Source organism: Melitaea cinxia, chromosome 1 (assembly GCF_905220565.1).
Source record: "Melitaea cinxia chromosome 1, ilMelCinx1.1, whole genome shotgun sequence".
NCBI classification, from domain to species: Eukaryota; Metazoa; Arthropoda; class Insecta; order Lepidoptera; family Nymphalidae; genus Melitaea; species Melitaea cinxia.
Window position 1 is genome coordinate 10,065,692 of NC_059394.1, and position 19,114 is coordinate 10,084,805.

The following is a 19,114-nucleotide window of genomic DNA, read 5'->3' on the forward strand; positions in this document are numbered from 1 at the left end:
CATCTACAGTGCTGCCAACTTGGGGGATTCTCCCCTAATTTAGGGATATTTTGCAAATGATATTTTGGAAAGTTTTAGGGGATAATTATTTTTTAGGGAATTTTTAATTCGTCAGAACGTAATATCACAGTGTAAAATATATTAATGTAAAAAACTAATAAAAAATAACTATTCCTCAATTACCAATTTAAAAAAAAGCATGTTCAATGAATATAGCAAAGCATAATTTATATATAGCAAAGAATGCGAAATAATTTATTTTCTATTTTAAAACCTTTGAAAAATAAAAATCAATAGAAAATAATGTGACTGATTTTTATATAATTCTAATTTTAGATTCAGGGGGTTTTGTTTTTAATTTTGGGACTTTTGTTAAAAGATTTAGGGAAAAGTTTTTTAAAGAGATGGGAGCACATGCCCGCCACGCTGTCCACCATTTTGAATGGTTTCATTTTCTGCACTACGTAATGTTCATGTGCTAACTATCAAGAAAAATACACTGTGTGACTATACCAATCGGTCTTAATATTGACGTAAGTAAGTTGATATTTTAAAACTAAAAACATAATAACTGTATTGGTAAGATTTCGATTGAAGCTAAACAGCAACCATATTGGTGATAAAAATAGCCGGTAACTTGTTAATGTAAAACGAAATTAACATTGTTTGATCTATATAAAAAAATTATCTCCTTTTCATTTTACCAACGTAAAGCAGTTAATAATGTTACTAATTTTTATAATTCCAGAATCAATTCACTTTAAATCTAATGTCTACTTAAAATTGCTAAGTGTCCAATGGTCCAGTTGAAATATCACGTCCATTTTATTGTGTGAAATATTGAAATAACTAATGATGATTGAAATTGATTATTTAATTTGGGTTCTTATTATGAAACTAGCGACCCGCTTCCGCTTCGCACGGGTATAAAATATAATTATAGCCTATGTCATTCACTGAAAAAATGATTTAAATCGATCCAGTAGTTTTGATTTATTCATTACTGCCGGTGGCCCGGACGCGTTAACTTTAGAGCAAAAGCCGGCCGGAACCGCCGCAAACGCTATGTACCGCAATTTTTAAATCTGTTATATCTTCAAAAATATTCATTTAAATTATATGCTGTAAAGGGCCATATAGATCTATATTAAATCAACAATGTATTTAAGGTATTTAATTAGATAAGGATTAATGCTGTATTGGTTAAAATCGCTTTGAAAATTAGCCATTATTTGTCGTAAAAAGTAAATGACAAAAAAATGTTATTGTGGGATATCCATAAGAGATAGACATATACAATAGTGGAGTTTTCTGTAGACCTTTTCAATGTGTACAATACTTACTCTTGCCACCCAAGCTCCTCCAAAAACTTCAGAAGTCTTTTTGGCTTCTTGAAGATCTCCGGAAGTGTCTTTAGGGTGCCAAGATGTTGTGCCCGGTGAGCCGCTACACCTGGACAGTAGAGAAGTACATGCGTAACCGTTTCTTCTGTTCCCATGCAAGCTCTGCACAGGGGATTGTCGGTAATGCCTATATTAAATAGATTCCATAGATTCCATATCTTTGTGATAGGATTCCCAAACAACATATTTTCGAAAGAAAGTACCATATACAACCGTTTGAGGCTGAAAGAGACCAATCCGGCATACGCGAGGTCCGCATCTACACGGATGGCTCCAAAATGGGGTCTGGCAGTGTACTCACTAGACCTCAATATCAACTTATCACTAACGCTGGGCCAACACAGCTCCATCTGTCAATGTGAGTGTGTTGCGATAACCCTTGCAGCCACCACCGTCCTGTCAAAAGGCATTAGGGATTGCAATATCCGTATTCTGTCGGACAGCATGGTAGTACTTAAAGCACTAGAGAGCAATTCGACTAACTCTAGTCTTATATACGAATGTCATCAAACCCTGGAAGTATTAGCCTCACATAATGAGGTAATCCTCCAGTGGATAAAAGGACATAGTGGATTGCACGGAAACGATGCTGCCGACGAGCTTGCAAGACAGAGGTCCAGTACAAAGGTTGCCGGCCCAACCATCCTATTGCCGCTACCATTTGGACAACTGCGCGCGTGGGTAAGGCAACGTACACGTGCAAATCACAATGCCCTTTGGGCAAACCAAACCGGCTGTAGACAGTCCAAATTGATACTCACGGAAGTATCACCGCACCTAGCGTGCCGACTGCTCAGTCTCAACCGCCTGGGCATCAGAATAGTTGTTGGCACGATTACCGGCCACATGGCACTCAATCACCAACTATTCATCATGAATGCAACAGACAGCCCTCTTTGCAGGGGCTGTCTGGCTGCTGAAGAAACAGCCGCCCACGTAATCCTGGAATGCGAGGGAGTGGCCGCACACCGGGCTACCATCCTTAAGGAAATAAGGACGCTCCGAGAAGCCTGTGAACGCCCCAGGAGGCTTCTGAGCTTCTGGAAGGAGCTGGGCTGGCTGAACTAGTCAGCCCACTTTTCACGCATAATGGACCACCCTTGCGTCTAAATGCGGAAAATCGAGCCCAATACAAAATACAATAGATTCCATATAATGTTTTAATGTGTAAAACGTAATTATCTTAGATGTCGTCTCGCGGTCGAGGATATGGCGGGAGGGGCAACTACTCAGGTCGTGGTAGCAGCTACAGAGGGTCTTATCGTGGAAGTAACAGCCGTGGCAGCTATGATAGTGGACGAGGTGGCCGAGGAGGATATTCTTCTTATAACAATGACTCTCGTTACAACAGCAGCAGCACTAACAGATATTCATCAACCCGTGATAGAATAGATGATTCTTATAAAAAACCATATCGTTCGGTAAGTAATACGATCCTTGTTAATGCATCATTGTAGTAGTTCATAGGTGCTAAAATAATTCCATCATCATCAATCACTTCAGCCTATCGCAGTCCGCTGCTGGACATAGGCCTTCACAAGTTCGCACCAAAAATGGCGTGAATTCGTGCGCTGCCCATAGTTGTCATGCTGGGCAGGCGGATTAGTGACCGCAGGGCTGGCTTTGTCACACCACTGCTGCCTGTCTTCGACCTGTGTATTTCGAAGCCAGCAGTTGGATAGTTATCCCGCCATCGGTCGGCTTTCTAATTTCCAAGGTGGTAGTGGAACTGTGGTATCCCTTAGTCGCCTCTTATGACAGCCACGGGAAAAGAGGGGGTAACTATATTCTTTACTGCCGTAGCCACATAGCTTTAATAATTTTGTGGTACTAATTGGGAAAATAGAAATAAGATACATGTCTGTGTGAGACGTTGTGGTTTCATTTACACAAATTTAATGAAATATAAATTAAATGTTTAGGAAATTAATATTTTCAAGTCTTAAATTATGCAGATAGGTGTAGCTATCAGCCACTATCATGTATCTAGGCCAGCCAGATTAAACTAACTGTACTAATACTTAATGAATTATACTTCACATAAAAAGGTATCTGAGTATAAGCTATGTAACTATCAAAAGAGATAAATGAGTTAAGTATTATCACTACATGCATAAAATATCTAGTGATTAATTGAGATTTTGAAAGTCTGAATATTAAAAGGATTCAATGTTATTTTCCACTAAATTTAAATCTTATTAAGATTACTGATAACAATACATATTATACACTTCTCTATCCACATATTTATTGTTTGTTAAAAAATGTATTAGAGAAATAAGAGACCAATGGATTGTGAGAAATATAATTATATTGAGTAGTGATCAACCAAATGTTAAAAAAAGTTTGAGTACGGCTGGTTTAGACAAACTTTATATTTGACGAAAATTAAATATTGATACTTTAATAGTGCAACTTATTAATTTTATAAAACTGATTCTACATGTGCTTACCAGGAAAGTTAGTTGTACTGTCCTACATCTTTTTGCACTTGTGTTCAATGAACCTTATAAATATAAGGAACCAAGATACAATGGACTGATATAACACGATTATCATCATATATTGACCTTTCAGGAAAGTTCTGCTAGTTATTCAAATCGTGACTATGGTGGTAGATCAGGTTCACCAGATCGCAAAAGGATGAGAATGGAGGTTAGTGAAAATATTTTAGCAGGAAGAACAAAGTTATCTTCTTTTAAAAATGAAAAATCCGTGACTGAATAATTTGCTGGATAAACAACAGCCCGTTAATAAAAATGTACATTACAAATATATTGAGAAATGCTTTGCTTTAGAAAAAAATGAAGATATTTATCCATATGGAGCATTGGGCATGGTTTCTTTAAGATATGATCTTGTTGCATGATTTTCACCTACAAACAATAGTTTGAAAAATAATGCAACAATATTTGCAGAAATTTATTGTAGACATTGTAATATAAGTGTTTTAAGTATATGAATATGTAATGATAGCAGCTGAGTATAATAAAAGCATTGATTGTGGTAGAGATAAAATAATAAACAGATGAGATAACGAAGTAACAAAATAGACAAATATAATAAATTGGTCTTTGAATCTATATTCTCAAGTCGTTAAACCTCCAGACTATATAGAAACTAAATCGATACAGACCATAGAAGGTTTTAGTCCTAAATTAAAATTAAAGATAGATCTTTGGAGACAAATATGTATTAAATATTTGTGATACAGACTATATTGAAATGTGTATTTTAAATGAGTAGGACGATTGGTCAAGTCTGTACTAAGTGAAGACTTTTACAGGCCGCATTACACATTTACATACATTAAAATGTCACGATTAAATTAAGAAAACGACGTAAACAATTAAAATTATTTCGATCCGACTACACACATAGAAGACGACAAATGTATAATGTGCTCGTTTCCTAATAGTTAAGAGACTAGAAAAGATCCAAAAAGAGTTATGTACAGGGCTCCTCGAGCGATAGACGTAGTCACGACGGAGGGCACTATGGCGGGTCGTACGGCGGTAGACAGGACAGTTACGGCGGCGAGAGACGGTCGTTCGGCGAGGACAGAAGGCGGTCGCCGGTCCGAGACGGCTATCGCAAAGCGAGCGGCATGGGCCCGCCGCGCGAGCCGCCGCGCGCCGCCCGGCCGCGCGCGCCGCGCCGCTCCTTCCGCGGACGCACGCTGCGCTCGCGCGCCTCCTACCGAGGAGCCCCTCGCTCGCGCGGCTCCTTCACCTCCCGCCGATTCGCGGAGCGATCGCTAGGGTACACGCGGGCGTTCAGGTCCGTTAAGGGGCGAAGGTAAATGTGGTGCCAAGTAATGCTTAAACTTAGTTTTATTTTATAATAATGGACAGACGTGAAAGCAGCTTTTAACCTCTAAGTAAAATGATGGAGATGATTGTATTTAAAGAGACTTGGAGGAGTTTAAAATTTATGAAATAACAGGGCAATTGCTTAATTCTCATTTGAGAGCTATGAACGGCTGACTGATCCAGCTAAACTGAATATAAATAGATATAAATGATATCAAAGAGAGGAATCTTATATGGGGACGTAGCTTCGATCTGTGAAAGCAATACTACTTCTTTGACTAGAAGTAATCCAGATGTAAAGAATGGACGATTGAATGAATTTTACCTCTACTAAATAACTGATATACTGATGGTAATAATTAGCAAGGAATCATTAAGAAAAATTGAAATTCTATTATAATTATATTAGTTTTAATGCAATCAGTATACAAATATTTACTATTTGATATTAGTTGATAGTTTGATATTAGTTAGCACTAATTACGTCACTTATTGTACAGCTCTATAAAATCAAAAGAAGATGAAGCGTCGTCTACAGAGGAAGATTGGGAAGCAGATGAAAAGGAAGAAACTATTGAAGATAAAAAAGAGGCCAAAACTAAATCACCTAAGGTATGACAAACGTTCTTTTATACATTTAAAATTACTGCTATATAGGTACAATAGGTTGGGGAAAAGTTTCTTGGTACTTTATATAAAAATTCAAGGTTTTGCGTGGAGATGTTCGCAACGGCTATATATAAATAATATATAAATTTTCGTAGCATTTTAATTAATTATATTAAAATATTATGACTAAACTCACTAAACAACTAAATTATATTAACAGTTTCTAAAAAACGCAACACCGCAATCGAAAAAAATAACAAACAAAAATAATGAACTTCTCACGAGAACAAACGCGTTGTCCATACTGATTACTAATAATAATAATACGAACAAAATATTCTTAAAATATTAGTTTTTCAAAAATATGTTAGTTCTGGACATTGAAAGGAAAATAGTTCTTAGTTACAATAGAATAGAATTTGATATGGGATTAATATATTATACGGCAAGGTGAGACGTTCTGGACATTGAAAAGAATTTTGTTTATATTCTTTTTGTTACCATAAAGTACAATACAAAAGTAATAAAAATATTGCTCCAACATAAATAACGCTTGCCATGTAAAACAAAATAATAGGTTATATGATTGTTTATAAATAATAGGTTATTTTATCCGCAATCAAATATAACGAACACCTCTAGTTTTTCAAAATTGATTTACATTAATTATAATATATATGTACAATTTCTCGTAAGTAGTGACAGGATTCCGTTGCTGTAGAAATTTTAGGACTTCTCATTTAAAAAACCGCGACAAGTATTTCTGACAGTCCTCTCTTGATGATAACTTTACACTACCTAAAGAATTCTGAAGAGACCGAAACAAATGGAAATCTGAGGGTGTAAGATCGGGGCTATATTTGGATGCATTATGACTTCCCAGTCACTCTCGATTTTTGTTGAATGGTTAAAGACGTATGGGGTCGGACGTTATGAAAGACAACATCTTTTCTGCTGGTCAATTCTGGTCGCTTATTCTCAATTTCTTGCTTAAGTCTCATCAGCTGTTGACAGTAGAAATCCGAATCGATGGTTTTGTCCATAGATAAAAGGTCATTACGAATGATGCCCTTCCAATCCCACTTTATTGCGTGTCAACTCGGGTTCCGCAATAGCATGTGTAGCTTGACCGACCTTTGACCACGATCTCTTTCGTACATTCTGATCCAATTTTCGCAACCAGTGATCAATCTCCTCAAAAATGGCCCGATATCATTACTCTTAAGATAGAATCGCAAATGAGTACACGGTCCCGTTAGGTTTCTTTCAGCGAATTCATGTGGAACCAAGCTTTTTTGTATAGCTAGGCTTTTTCAAATGGGTCAAAGCTGTTTTATGGTCAATTCTCAGATCTTTACCTGTATCGTAACTACTCTAATATCGACCTAGCTCCACTTTTTCAAAAGTGTCATGTTTATACTGAAAATGCTAAAACCAATTTCGTGCTACTCTCTTACTGACACTGCTTTTGGTCGATAAACGTCACAAATTTCTTTCGATGCTTGAGTGGCACAGAATCCTAAAGATTATTATAAAACAAGAAATGAGGTTTCATTATTATTTCCATATAAAAAGTCCATATTACATATATGTGGATACGCCACAAAAGTAAAACTTTAAAATTTACCGAATTTCTTCGTTGGATTCACCCATTTTGATGGACAGAAAAAGAAATTAAAAGTGGCGGGACGTTTTTTACTTTTTAATTTCATTTTTCTTTCTATGGTATCAAAACCAGCCAGTTAAAGACAATACAACCAAATTTTTTAACAAGAAAGTACGAAAAGACTCCCGACCTACTTATAATATATCTTATTTCATTTAAACGATTAATAATATTTAATATTTTGCACTTCGTTGATTTTAAAGGCGGAAGCCGAAGCTTCGGAGGGTGACGGCGGCGACGGCGGCGAGGACACCGACAAGGAAGCAGATGCAGCTTCCGAACCTGCTAAATCACAACCTTACGTTCACCTTTCCTGCGTGCATTGCAAGGAAAAATGTGCAACATTTGCTGTAAGTATTTCTTGCATTAAATATAATTGATTATTGTATAATGTGTAGTGTAGGTTTCGTGGGGACTTCTGAAATATCTGGATCAGTCCATCTGGGGTACCTCAATCTTGTAGTAACGTAGTTTAGGCAAAGTAACGTTGCTCTCGAATAGTGTTGTGATCCTGTGGTGAGTAAGGAGGCCTGACCTGGAGAGGGTCGCGAGTAGGGTCGGCAACACGCTTGCGATGATTCTGGTGTTGCAAGCGCCCATAGGGTGTACCCTGGTTTACAGTAAAGGCTGTTTTACGCCGAGGCAACAATGTGTGTCACTGTGGCATGCAACTTTGTCGCATAAAAAATGTCGCACATTGTGGCAACAACCTTGTAGCATGGCAACACCTTGCGTCATGTGGCAGACTGTCGCAGCTTGTACCCGATCACAATGGATTCCGTGCGATATTTTTATGCGTCAAACCGGGTTCTAGCTTGTTTTTGATTGTACTTATTTATTTTAGAATTTACTAAATAAGATAAAATCGGTCATGGAGTGTTGTAATAAAAAATATTTAATAAAATAATTGTGTTTGCTCACAAACGAAAAAAAACCGACTTCAATTACATCGACGAGTAATACAACGTAGATCGACGAAAAAATAGTCAAGTAACTACGCGTTATCAAAGATTACTCAAAAAGTAGTAATCAAATCTCAATAAAATTTATATGTGACCATATGACAAACATCAGCTTTCGATTAAATTAAAAATTATTAAAATCGGTGCACCCAGTAAAAAGTTATTGCGGATTTTCAAGAGTTTCCCTCGATTTCTCTGGGATCCCATCATCAGATCCTGGTTTCGTTATCATGGTACTAAGCTAGGGATATCTTCTTTCCAACAAAAAAAGAATTATCAAAATCGGTACACCCAGTAAAAAGTTATTGTGGATTTTCAAGAGTTTCCCTCGATTTCTCTGGGATCCCATCATCAGATCCTGGTTTCCGTATCATGGTACTAAACTAGGGATATCTCCTTTCCAACAAAAAAAGAATTATCAAAATCGGTACATCCAGTAGAAAGTTATGCCGTATAATACAACGTAGGTCGACGAAAAAAGCGTCAAGTAAAAACGCATTAGATATAACCCGAAAAGTAGTTGTTAGATCTCAAATAAATTTAAATGGGACCAATTGACACACACCATCTTTCGATTAAAAAAAAAAATGTCGTAATCGGTCCACATGGTCAAATGTTCTGATGTACATACATAAAAAAAAATACAGTCGAATTGAGAACCTCCTCCTTTTTTGGAAGTCGGTTAAAAAGTTAAAATTTATGAATATAACAATATATAATTTAAATTTATAATTTTTTTTTAGCTGCATAGCTCAGCACTAAATAAGCTGCTATTAATTTTTCTGGATCAGCCATATTCTGCGGTCTCTGTAGAAATTCTACCCTATCCCAATCAATCAAGTAGACTAAAATTTTACAGCACGACGCTTAAAAACTGTTACCTATGCGTAAAATACGTTGCCGCATGCCCAATTTCCGTAATTTGTAGCTTACCACAATATGGCGCACGCCACAATATGTAATATGCCACAATGCCGCACATTGTTGCCTCGGTGTAAAAAAGCCTTAACGGCTTACCATCAGTGGGCCGTATGCTCGTTTGCCAACCTAGTCTTGCTTGTTTGTAGACCTAGTCGTATAAAAAAGAATCATGTTAGTGAATTTTAAATTGACAAAAAAAAATGATATAGGGTACAAAACATAAGGATGTAAAGAATAAAATAAATTATGCCTTTCACATCTATCGTCATATGGGTCTTACGCTTGTGTGCCGATCTAATAAAACTATTGGATTCGTGTAAAAAAATTGACGTTTAGTGTATTACTATAGGGGTACGCGAAACATCTGCTAACGAGCAGGCACCGGGCGGCGATGAGCGCGGTGGCGCGGCGCCACAAGGCGCAGCTACTGCGCATGCGCGTGGCGCAGCGCGGCGCGCAGCGCGAGCTGGAGGCGGCGGCCGGCGCCGAGCTGGCGGCGCGCACCACCTTCTGCCTCGTGTGCCGCCTCAACCACCGCACCACGCGCCACTCGCACAACCTCACCGACACGCACCGCGCCATGAAGCGCTTCCTTATGCCCTTCTGTCGCATCTGCCGCGTTACCTTCCGCTCGCCCATGATATACGAGCACCATATATGTTCCATTGAACATCTCAAGGTACTAGTTAATCATTTAATTAGTTCAAGCTTACATCTTAATACTACTAGCTGGGCTGCAGATGTTTCCAGTTTTTTTTTTGTATTGTGATGTGTTTTTGTAAATTCCTGATGTACTTTACAGAAATAAAGAAATTATTATGCAACGTTACAAGTGCTTTTCGAAACTAAAACTCGTTACAGTGGAATTATTAAATCTAATTGTGTCTAAGACGTTGTAAACACGTGTATAAATATTTACTTCTTATCATATTATTTAGAAAATTATATGTGACTTTTTATTTTACAGAAAAAGGCTAATCAAACAGCAAGACGAGTCAGTCCAAAAGCCGAAGGTAGTGGAGATGAGGGTATGGATGTCGATTTAGACAACTTTATGACTCTCGATTCTGTAGGCGATGTTGATGGTGAGTTGAAATAACTCATTGAATTTCAGGTGTGCATGTTTACGAGTTGAAACTATCAATACAAACGTTACGTTTTTTTTAATTTTTATTTTTAGAAGTTGAAGATGAGGATTCTGGAGGTGAGAAAAAGGAAGAATCTTCTACTAAGAAACCAAAAGTTGAGATTAACATTGGAAGTGAACATATAAAAAAGTTGGAGGTAACTATACTGTAACTATTTAAGTACTAATTTCTTGTACAGATGAAGTCATAACTCATACTACTAATGAGGAGAATGTCTGACAGGTACATCGAATTAAGATAATTGTAGGGTGGTAAGTATTACGACAGGAGCATCGAAGATCTCTCGCGATGTGGTACATCCGTCTCCACGAGGAGCGCTATGCGAACAAACGCGTTGTACGAGCAATCCTGCCAGTCTTCGAAGCCTGGATGAGACGAAAGCGTCGAGTAACCTTCCGATTTACACAGGTAATGACCGGTCATGGCTGTTTTGGCTAATACCTGTGCAAGATCGGACGTGAAGCGATGCCAGTTTGCCATCACTGTGGCGCAGATCAGGATTCTGCATAGCACACACTAGAGTTGTACCCGGCTTGGTACTCTGAGCGTCAAATCCTGGTTCGAGAGATCGGGCAAGATCTTTCCTTGCGAGTTGTATCAGCGATGCTCCAAAAGGAATCAGCGTGGAAAGCCATGATCTCTTTCTGTGAGACTGTCATGTCCCAGAAGGAGTCATCTGAGAGAAATCGGGAGAGGACCGATCTATCTCGACGTGGAGGGCGAAGGCGTTGTCACTTATTTGACCCTTCAATGCCTGGGCTACAATAAACTGAGCCTACTCCCCCTTTTCTGGCTGTAGACGTGTGAGAGGGGACTCGCACGTTTGTACTTGAACAGCCCAGTGGCAGCCGGGATGGCCTCGTGCTGTTGCTTGCTCAAACGAGCAGTTTGATGGGAGCATTATAATGCCCTCTATGACGGGCTCCAACAATCTCGTGGAGCGAGGCACGGGTGGAGCAGCGGATGCGCATGCGCAAGCGATCCCGTAGCTCCTCCAACTAGGTGTTGAAGACGGCCATCGCAGAGGTTTTAGTGGGTAAGAATCCCACATAACCCGTCTCTACCCCAAGAGCCGGGCATCTTCTTGAAGATTTTCTCTGCGTAAAAAAAAAGGGGTGGTAAGGACTAAGCAAACCTCAAAATACTAAGTAAACTCGAACTAGTCAACTCGGCTTCGTTTTCGAGATATACGATGAGTTGCAAGAGACCCTCACTAATTTTCCGTTGACTAATATAGAAATTAATCTTAAAATTACCCAATCTCATGATTAAATTTAAAGCTATTGTTTGTAATTATTTTCTCTCACTTTAAATGATGATTGTTTCCACAGAAAAAAAAATATAATTAAGCTGAACAAAGATTTTAAAATTGTTCAACTTGAATGAATGAAATGAACGATATTGTTTATTATAATTATGCGTTTTTGCTAACTTAAAAAGGCACCATTGAATAACAATATAAATCAGGAAAATTAGTTCTATGTCATAGAGGTTAAAGCTAACTTTTAATTATTACAGCAAAGTTGCCTCCGCTAATGTGTCTGAAAAAAGTCAAAGAACAGAACTGTCGAAGTCGAAAAAAAATTAATTCCATAAGTTAATTCGCCGATATACACCGATTACTTGACCGAGTATTTGACGGCATAAAATGGCGGTTAACATAAGATTCCAGAGTTAAATTTGATAGCTAAGTCAACTGACAGGATCATTAAATTAAGTAGTTTAACTATGCTTTTGGCAACTCATTTGATACTTAACAAGAGTTTTGACAGATGATTTGTTAATTTTTGCGTTGATCAGCCTTTCGGAAACCGGGCGTAAGTCTCTCTGTGTAACTATGGTTCGAATCTTCTTTTTCTTTTTTTACTATTATTAAAATTCGTAAAACGTATCTATGTAATGCAAGAATAATCCAATATTTGTACTTTACATTAAATATTTAGAACAAGCTAAAGACAAAAATCTGTTTCATTAATATATTATTTTTGAGAAATTCACAAATACATTGTGTCCAAAGTTGATGGATTTACAAATTTGGCTCACGGTAAAGCTAGTCATCTTTTTAAGTAATGTTCGACGACACATCAGCGCCCACGCAGGTCACAATAGCACAGGCTTACGGCCGTTACGCACAAGGGATTTATTTACATTGCTCACACAGATGTTTGTCGTGCTTTGAGCGTCTGCGTCGGTTTCTGGACCCCCGACGCAGGAGCAAATCCTAGTTGGGAGTCGTGTGAAAATAAAAAAATTAAAGGGTTAATTTAAACCTAGGTGTGGTGGTGCGAGCTGTGCCGCGTGTACCTGCCGCGCGCGGAGGGCGGCAGCGCGGAGGAGGCGGAGGCGCTGCGCCGACACTGCCGCCTGCGCGTGCACCTCGGCCGCTACGTGCAGCACCGCGACACGCGCACGCTGCGCCGCCACGCCGAGCGGATCCACCGCCAGCTGCACCAGCAGAAGGGTAACCACTACTCTTAACCTTTGTTTTTGTACAAGAAAGCGTATAGCTCACCTGGTCAACGATTACAGTAGCTTATAGACACCTGCAATACCAGAAGCAACAGAGTGCGATGCTGACCTTTTACCTCCAATCCCCCCCCCCCCCAGACCTTTGGTCACCGTACTCACCATAGGAGCACAACACTGCTTGACAGCAATATTATTTAGCTGTGATCTTCTGTAAGGTGGAGGTACTTCTCCAGTCGGGCTGGTCCAGTACCTTCCTACCTGTGGCTAAATCATCCTGAAGCCTGCATAACATCATACTATTACCGTGTGTGTAATTAAAAAGATCTGTTATATCATCACTGATCACTTCAGCCTATATCGCAGTCCATTGCTTTACTTGTGGAGGCCTATCTCCACGCAAGTTCTCAAAGTTCGCGCAAAAAAAGGCGTGAACTTATGTGTGTTGCCCATAGTAGTTGGGCAGGCGAGTTAGTGACTGCAGGGCTGGCTTTGTTGCACTGAAGACCTGTGTATTTCAAAGCCAGTAGTTGGATGGTTATCCCACCATCAGTCGGCTTTATAAGTTCCAAAGTGTTAGTGGAACTGTGTTATCCCTTAGTCGCCTCTTACGACACCTATGGGAAGAGAAGATGTGACTATATCCTTTACTGCCGTAGCCACAGCTAATGTGTTATATGATCGATCCCAAATCAAAATATGCTAACTCATAGTAAGTGTCACGTGTAGTAATGCCTGCCAAGATGAGTTGGACTGTCTAAGCCTTAGTTTGTGATGTGTTTTATTTATTTAAAAAATAATGTAAATTTGTAGAAGATGAAAAAGAAGCAGCGGCTGAGGAAACAGCAGAAAATAAAAACAAGGTCGAAAAAACTGAACCTGCTACTGAGAAGAAAAATCAAGAGAATGGTGCAGATGTTGTAAATGCCTCAGGTATATATATATATATTTTTTTTTTCTTAAAAACCTATAAATTCGTGACATAGTCTGGCCATAAATATTGTTACAATTAAAAATAAACAAAATATTACATTTGGATTTGGAATCTGTCATTTTTATATGACTGTTTATTGTGTTATCTCATTTTCGCGCCAATAAATTGTAAAATATTTTGTGATATTAAAATGGAATGCGATGATAAAGAGAACCGAATTGCTGTGATTGCATTACACAAAGTAGGTATGCAGCCAAATACAATTTTTAAAACTCTCCATTTGGTTCGTATTAGTCAAATGTTTGTGTACCATTGATAGATACAATGAAACCGTCCACATAGTGTTCGTACAATAAACAAGCAGCAAGGGAAAGAATTCCAAGAAATTCTGTCCGTCAGCAAAAGATTTTATTTCAGGAGATGAAGATAGCACCTAGAACCATGGTGTTGTTTTTAAAAGATGACTTAGGACTTGCAGCCTATAAGAGACGCTGGTCATTTCTTAACTGATAATTTGAGACGGATAATTTTAAAAGAATAGAGCGGTAAAATCAAAACAACGTTTTAAGCATTATACAAAGGGAGGTCACGGAACAAAAATTTTTATAAATGAGAAATTTTTTTACAACTGAGTAATATTTTAATAAAAAAAAATTAACACATTTATGTTTAAAGCTCTAAGAAAGCTTCCCATTTAGTCAACCGAATATAAAGTGAGCATTATCCGACTTCAGTGATGGTTTGGTGTGGTGTTATCTATGATGGACTAATTGAGCCATGTTTTTGTGAAAAAGGTATCAAAACATGGGCACAAATGTATCAAGATACCATTTTTGAGAAGGTAGTTAAACTTCTGACCAAGACCGTGTTCAATAACCAAAAATGGTCCTGTCAGTAACACTCAGCGCCGGGTCATAAATCTCGGTTATTGTTCCGGACTTCATCAGAACTGAAGACTGGCCGTCATCTAGTTCCGATCTTCATCCGCTGGATTATGATTTATGGTCAGTTTTAGAAAGTATAACTTGCTCTAAATGCATGATAATTTTGAGTCCCTAAAATAATCCATATGATTGGTGCAGTGAAGAATTTTTCCAAGGAAAGAGTGCGTGGATCTATTGATAACTGGCCTCAACGTTTAAAGGACTGTATTGCAGCCAATGGAGACCACTTTGAATAAATTTTATATATTTTTGGTGGTTTTATTTTAATGTATTAAACTAACACACTGTAATAGTACTAAATGTTACATGCAAAAAAAAAAATTAATTTAATTTTTTTTGTAACAATATTTAGAGCAAGACTGTCTATATACAAAACTTAGAAGCATTGCATTTGCTTCGTATTTAAGATTCTTCTAAGGTCATAAACACACCAAGACAAATAATATTTTTTTATTGACGATAAATAAATAAATAAAGCCTTTATTGAATGACCAATTTGTTTTAACTTAATTATTACAATAGTAAAATGAATATACAGTAAATACAATTATAAGCAGCACTACACAATTACAGTTTTTAAGTATTGCAATAAAAAAAAAAAGATTTGTCAGGTTGTCCTTCGACATAGGCCCTAGTTGCTCCCACACTTTTCTTTCACAAGCTAATATTCTCCATCCTTTTGGTAGATAGTCATACCATCGTTTTATTGGATCTTTGTCTCTTACCATTCCTAGGGTACCGCTCCATAATATTTTTGGTCCACTTTTCTTTTTTCTCAAAATATGTCCAATCCGGTTCCATTTCATTTTTTTTTTTTTTTTCTAATATCACTCACGTTTGCCCTGTTTCTTATTTTAGCAATGTTCCACAGGTCTCGTAGTCTTATGTTTAGCATACTTCGCTCCATCTGACGTTGGCAAATTACAAGTTTTGCGTTGTTTTTGTTCAGGCCAAGTTTGACACCCGTAGGTAAGGCATGGAAGAATGCAAATGTTGTATAATTTGCAAGAGAAACTGTCATGAGGATTTTTTCGTTTTTAAATATTTCTTTCGAAGACCGATTTCTTTTGAATATTGGGTCTTTTGTGGATATGATTTGTCGTAGATATACGTATTCGTCGACATATTCAATAGCTGCTTCCTTAATTCTATATTATGCTTTATCACATTTGTCATTACTTTAGTCTATTGGATTCATAGATAAGCCTGCCTTCCTGCTTTTTTGGTCCAGTTGATGTATTATAATTTTAAGTATTACCGGTGTATCAGCAAATTATACCATATTGTTAGCAAATCTTAAATGGTTTAGGTTTGTTCCATTTATATATTTATTCCAAAGTGCTCCCACTGATTATTTTGGAATATATTTTCGAGAACTGCTGTGAATATCTTCGGCGAAAGTGGATCCCCCTGTCTGACGCCACTTTCGACAGCAAACTCATCTCCTCTCCACAGCGAAAAGTTAGTGGCTGTGAGATTTTCTGTATGTGTTTGCACAGTCACATCATTGGCCTCCGCTATTAGGACTTTCCAACACTGCTTGCTGTATTGAGAGCTATTTTGTTCACTTGCGTGTCTGATTATATGCCTTTCACGCCGTAGCCTCCTTTTTAATACAGTTGCTCAAAAAGTAGCGTATTGCAGGGACATATAGCGTTTCGCGATGTGGGCTATTACATACTCGTGCTTTTTTACCTTTCCCGAACTCGTGCGTTCTCTTTCCCAACTGTCAAAATAATGTCTATTAAAAAGAAAAACCAACCATGAAGTTTTTACTAAGAAAATTCATAGAAGTTTTTATGATTCACGCAAATACGTATATTTCTAAAAAGAAGCTACTAATTTGTTTCAATATCAGATTTAATGATTTGATTGAATGAGTTTGGTTAGGTTTCATTTCATTGCATCTCATTAAATTTCATTTCATCTCGTTAAATTTCATTTTCATTTCATATCAATAAAAAACTTCTACTGAAGACTTGGCTCTTATGGGCATAGTTTCCTTTGCCTATCAGAATGGGTGAAGAAAAACAAACTGCTTATATTCTACGGTTGGCGCCATTTTTCAGAAATTTTCTTTTTATTATTTTATTAAATTGCTTCATTTTTTCGCAACTTTATTAAAAATAGTCGTTCAATACACGTGCGGAACCGTCATTGCATCGTCATTGCAATTTGTCAGAACTCTTTGCAATGACAGCCTTTCCACACTTGTAATGAAATATACTATTTCTACTTTATTTTTGCCATTACGTCTTCAGAGTAGACTTAGCACCGAAATGGACGTTCTGTAATTTCCGGCGTACAAAGCCAACAATGTTATTGGACAGTTGTAGCGTAATTGATATAAAGATTAAAATTTATTCAAAATTTTAGGAAGTGAAGATAAACTTTGGGCTGATGTTGATAAAGACATTGGAGAGTTGCTTCGAGAGGTAGACCCACAAGGCAATGAAGCTAGTGATGATGAGGAAGATCTGGGAAGGTAAGCCACATTTTAAGTAAAAAAAAATGGGTGCGTAGAAAGTTGGCAAACTAATTGAAAAAAAAAACAAAAAGCCAACGTCACGCGATGTTCCCAGGCGGTCCATCCAAATACTGACCGCGCCCGGCGTTGCTTAACTTCGGTAAACGGACGAGAACCCGTTTATTCAACGCGCTATGGACGTTTCAAATTCGTGACGACGTGACGCGTTTGATCCGTAAAAATTTTACCCCACATGCGCCTAAAGAAGTTTCACTTCAAAAACATACTTGTTTTAGTTGTGGTAAAAGTAATACATATTGTCATTGTTTAATTATTAATTTTGAATTAAATCTAGTATATTTTGTGTTCATAAGTAATATTAGTTTCGCAGGTGTGCTTATACTGTAACAAGTAAACAGAACATAGGCAATACAATCATTATTGTGTCATTTTTAGAAATTAATATTTATTTATATTACAGATACGACAAATTCCGCAAAAGCGACAAGAAATCGAAGGCGGGTGAAGCAGAAGAAACAAACTCCAAGACAGATGACGTTAATGAAAAAGTGAATGCAGAAGTCAAATCTTCTGCCTAAACATCTAAATCTGTCTATAAATTTGTAGTTCTAAGGTTATGATTTATTAATGTACTTTAACTAAGGTTATGTCTAATTATATCATAAGTCAATAAACTGTCTTTTATTACTTAACATTATCTCGTCATTTCATTTAAACTGTTTTTTTTAAGGGAAAGATGAGAAAGTGGACATGGATTTCTCCAAATGGCAGGCATATGAACGAAATTGATTTTAGTTTATCAAAAGAAAAACAAATATTCAGTACTGTAAGCGTAGTAGATATTTTCAATTTTAATACAGATCATAGAATGGTAAAAGGAATTATAATATGCGAAAAAAGAACTCGAGAAAACATATCTTATCTAATAAAAATATAGTCACAACATAGCCATTATCAAACCTAACTTAGTTACTAAAATTAAATAAAACCCTACTAGAAATTAAAGCGCATAGGACTTTATAAGAAAAATAAGATTTTTTGACAAAAGCAATGAAAGAAGTAAATAGATTACGGACAAAAAATGGAAAAGGGGATAAATTAGGAGAAGGAACGAAAAACTTAAGGGAAGAGAGAAGAAAACTGTTGGAAAATCGTAAAGATAATTTTCAAAATATAGCGAACATCTGCAAGAAAATTCAGATTTCAATAAAAAACACCGAAAAGAAGAAATACTAAATATATTAAAGCTACAGATAGAAAAAACAGGAGGGATAAAAAAAGGTCAGAAACAACTAAAAGAAAATATACACAATGGATACCTAGCATCAAAAGTTAAAATAAGAAAAAAAGCTGGTCAGCTGACTACAGGAAGATTTTCAATAATTACAGAGGCAACAAGATTTATAAAGAATAATACACAGATATAATTAAAAAATATATTAGTGAGAAAAAAAAGGGAAATGAATTAGAAGAAAAAATACCATGGATACTAGAAGCAGGACTTCTTAAGGCTATTCAAACACAGAAGAGTGATAAAGCACCAGCCGGCCTAGCATGCATACAACGAGATATCTCTTGACGAGAGAGAGAGAGATAATGTCTACATCGAGTATTTTCTCGATTACCCTAACATGCGCACTACGAGAGACAAAATTCTCTTCCGAAGACTTCGCCATGTCGAGTAGAGAAATTTGTGCTGCCCTTAAAAAAAATATACCATTTTTTTATAATGCAACACTGGTATCATTCTAAATTTACACT

General features: G+C 37.1%; 1 protein-coding gene across 1 annotated transcript; it reads left to right on the forward strand.

The window, feature by feature from the left end:
- Window positions 1-420: 420 nt before the first annotated feature.
- Window positions 421-18,027, forward strand: LOC123656546 (zinc finger protein on ecdysone puffs). The gene is made up of 13 exons (XM_045592219.1): window positions 421-533; window positions 2,591-2,824; window positions 3,981-4,058; window positions 4,861-5,201; window positions 5,716-5,827; window positions 7,694-7,840; window positions 9,723-10,052; window positions 10,341-10,458; window positions 10,554-10,657; window positions 12,796-12,982; window positions 13,801-13,920; window positions 17,242-17,350; window positions 17,814-18,027. Exons 2-13 carry the CDS (start codon window positions 2,591-2,593, stop codon window positions 17,929-17,931), a joined length of 1,998 nt encoding a protein of 665 aa, XP_045448175.1. The 5' UTR covers window positions 421-533; the 3' UTR covers window positions 17,932-18,027.
- The last annotated feature ends 1,087 nt before the right edge of the window (window positions 18,028-19,114 follow it).

Coding starts and splice junctions, on each gene's coding strand:
- LOC123656546 (XM_045592219.1), top strand. CDS start 2,591: ATGTCGTCTCGCGGTCGAGGATATGGCGGGAGGGGCAACTACTCAGGT. Junction 2,825..3,980: donor ATAAAAAACCATATCGTTCG/GTAAGTAATACG, acceptor TTGACCTTTCAG/GAAAGTTCTGCTAGTTATTC. Junction 10,053..10,340: donor GTTCCATTGAACATCTCAAG/GTACTAGTTAAT, acceptor TTTATTTTACAG/AAAAAGGCTAATCAAACAGC.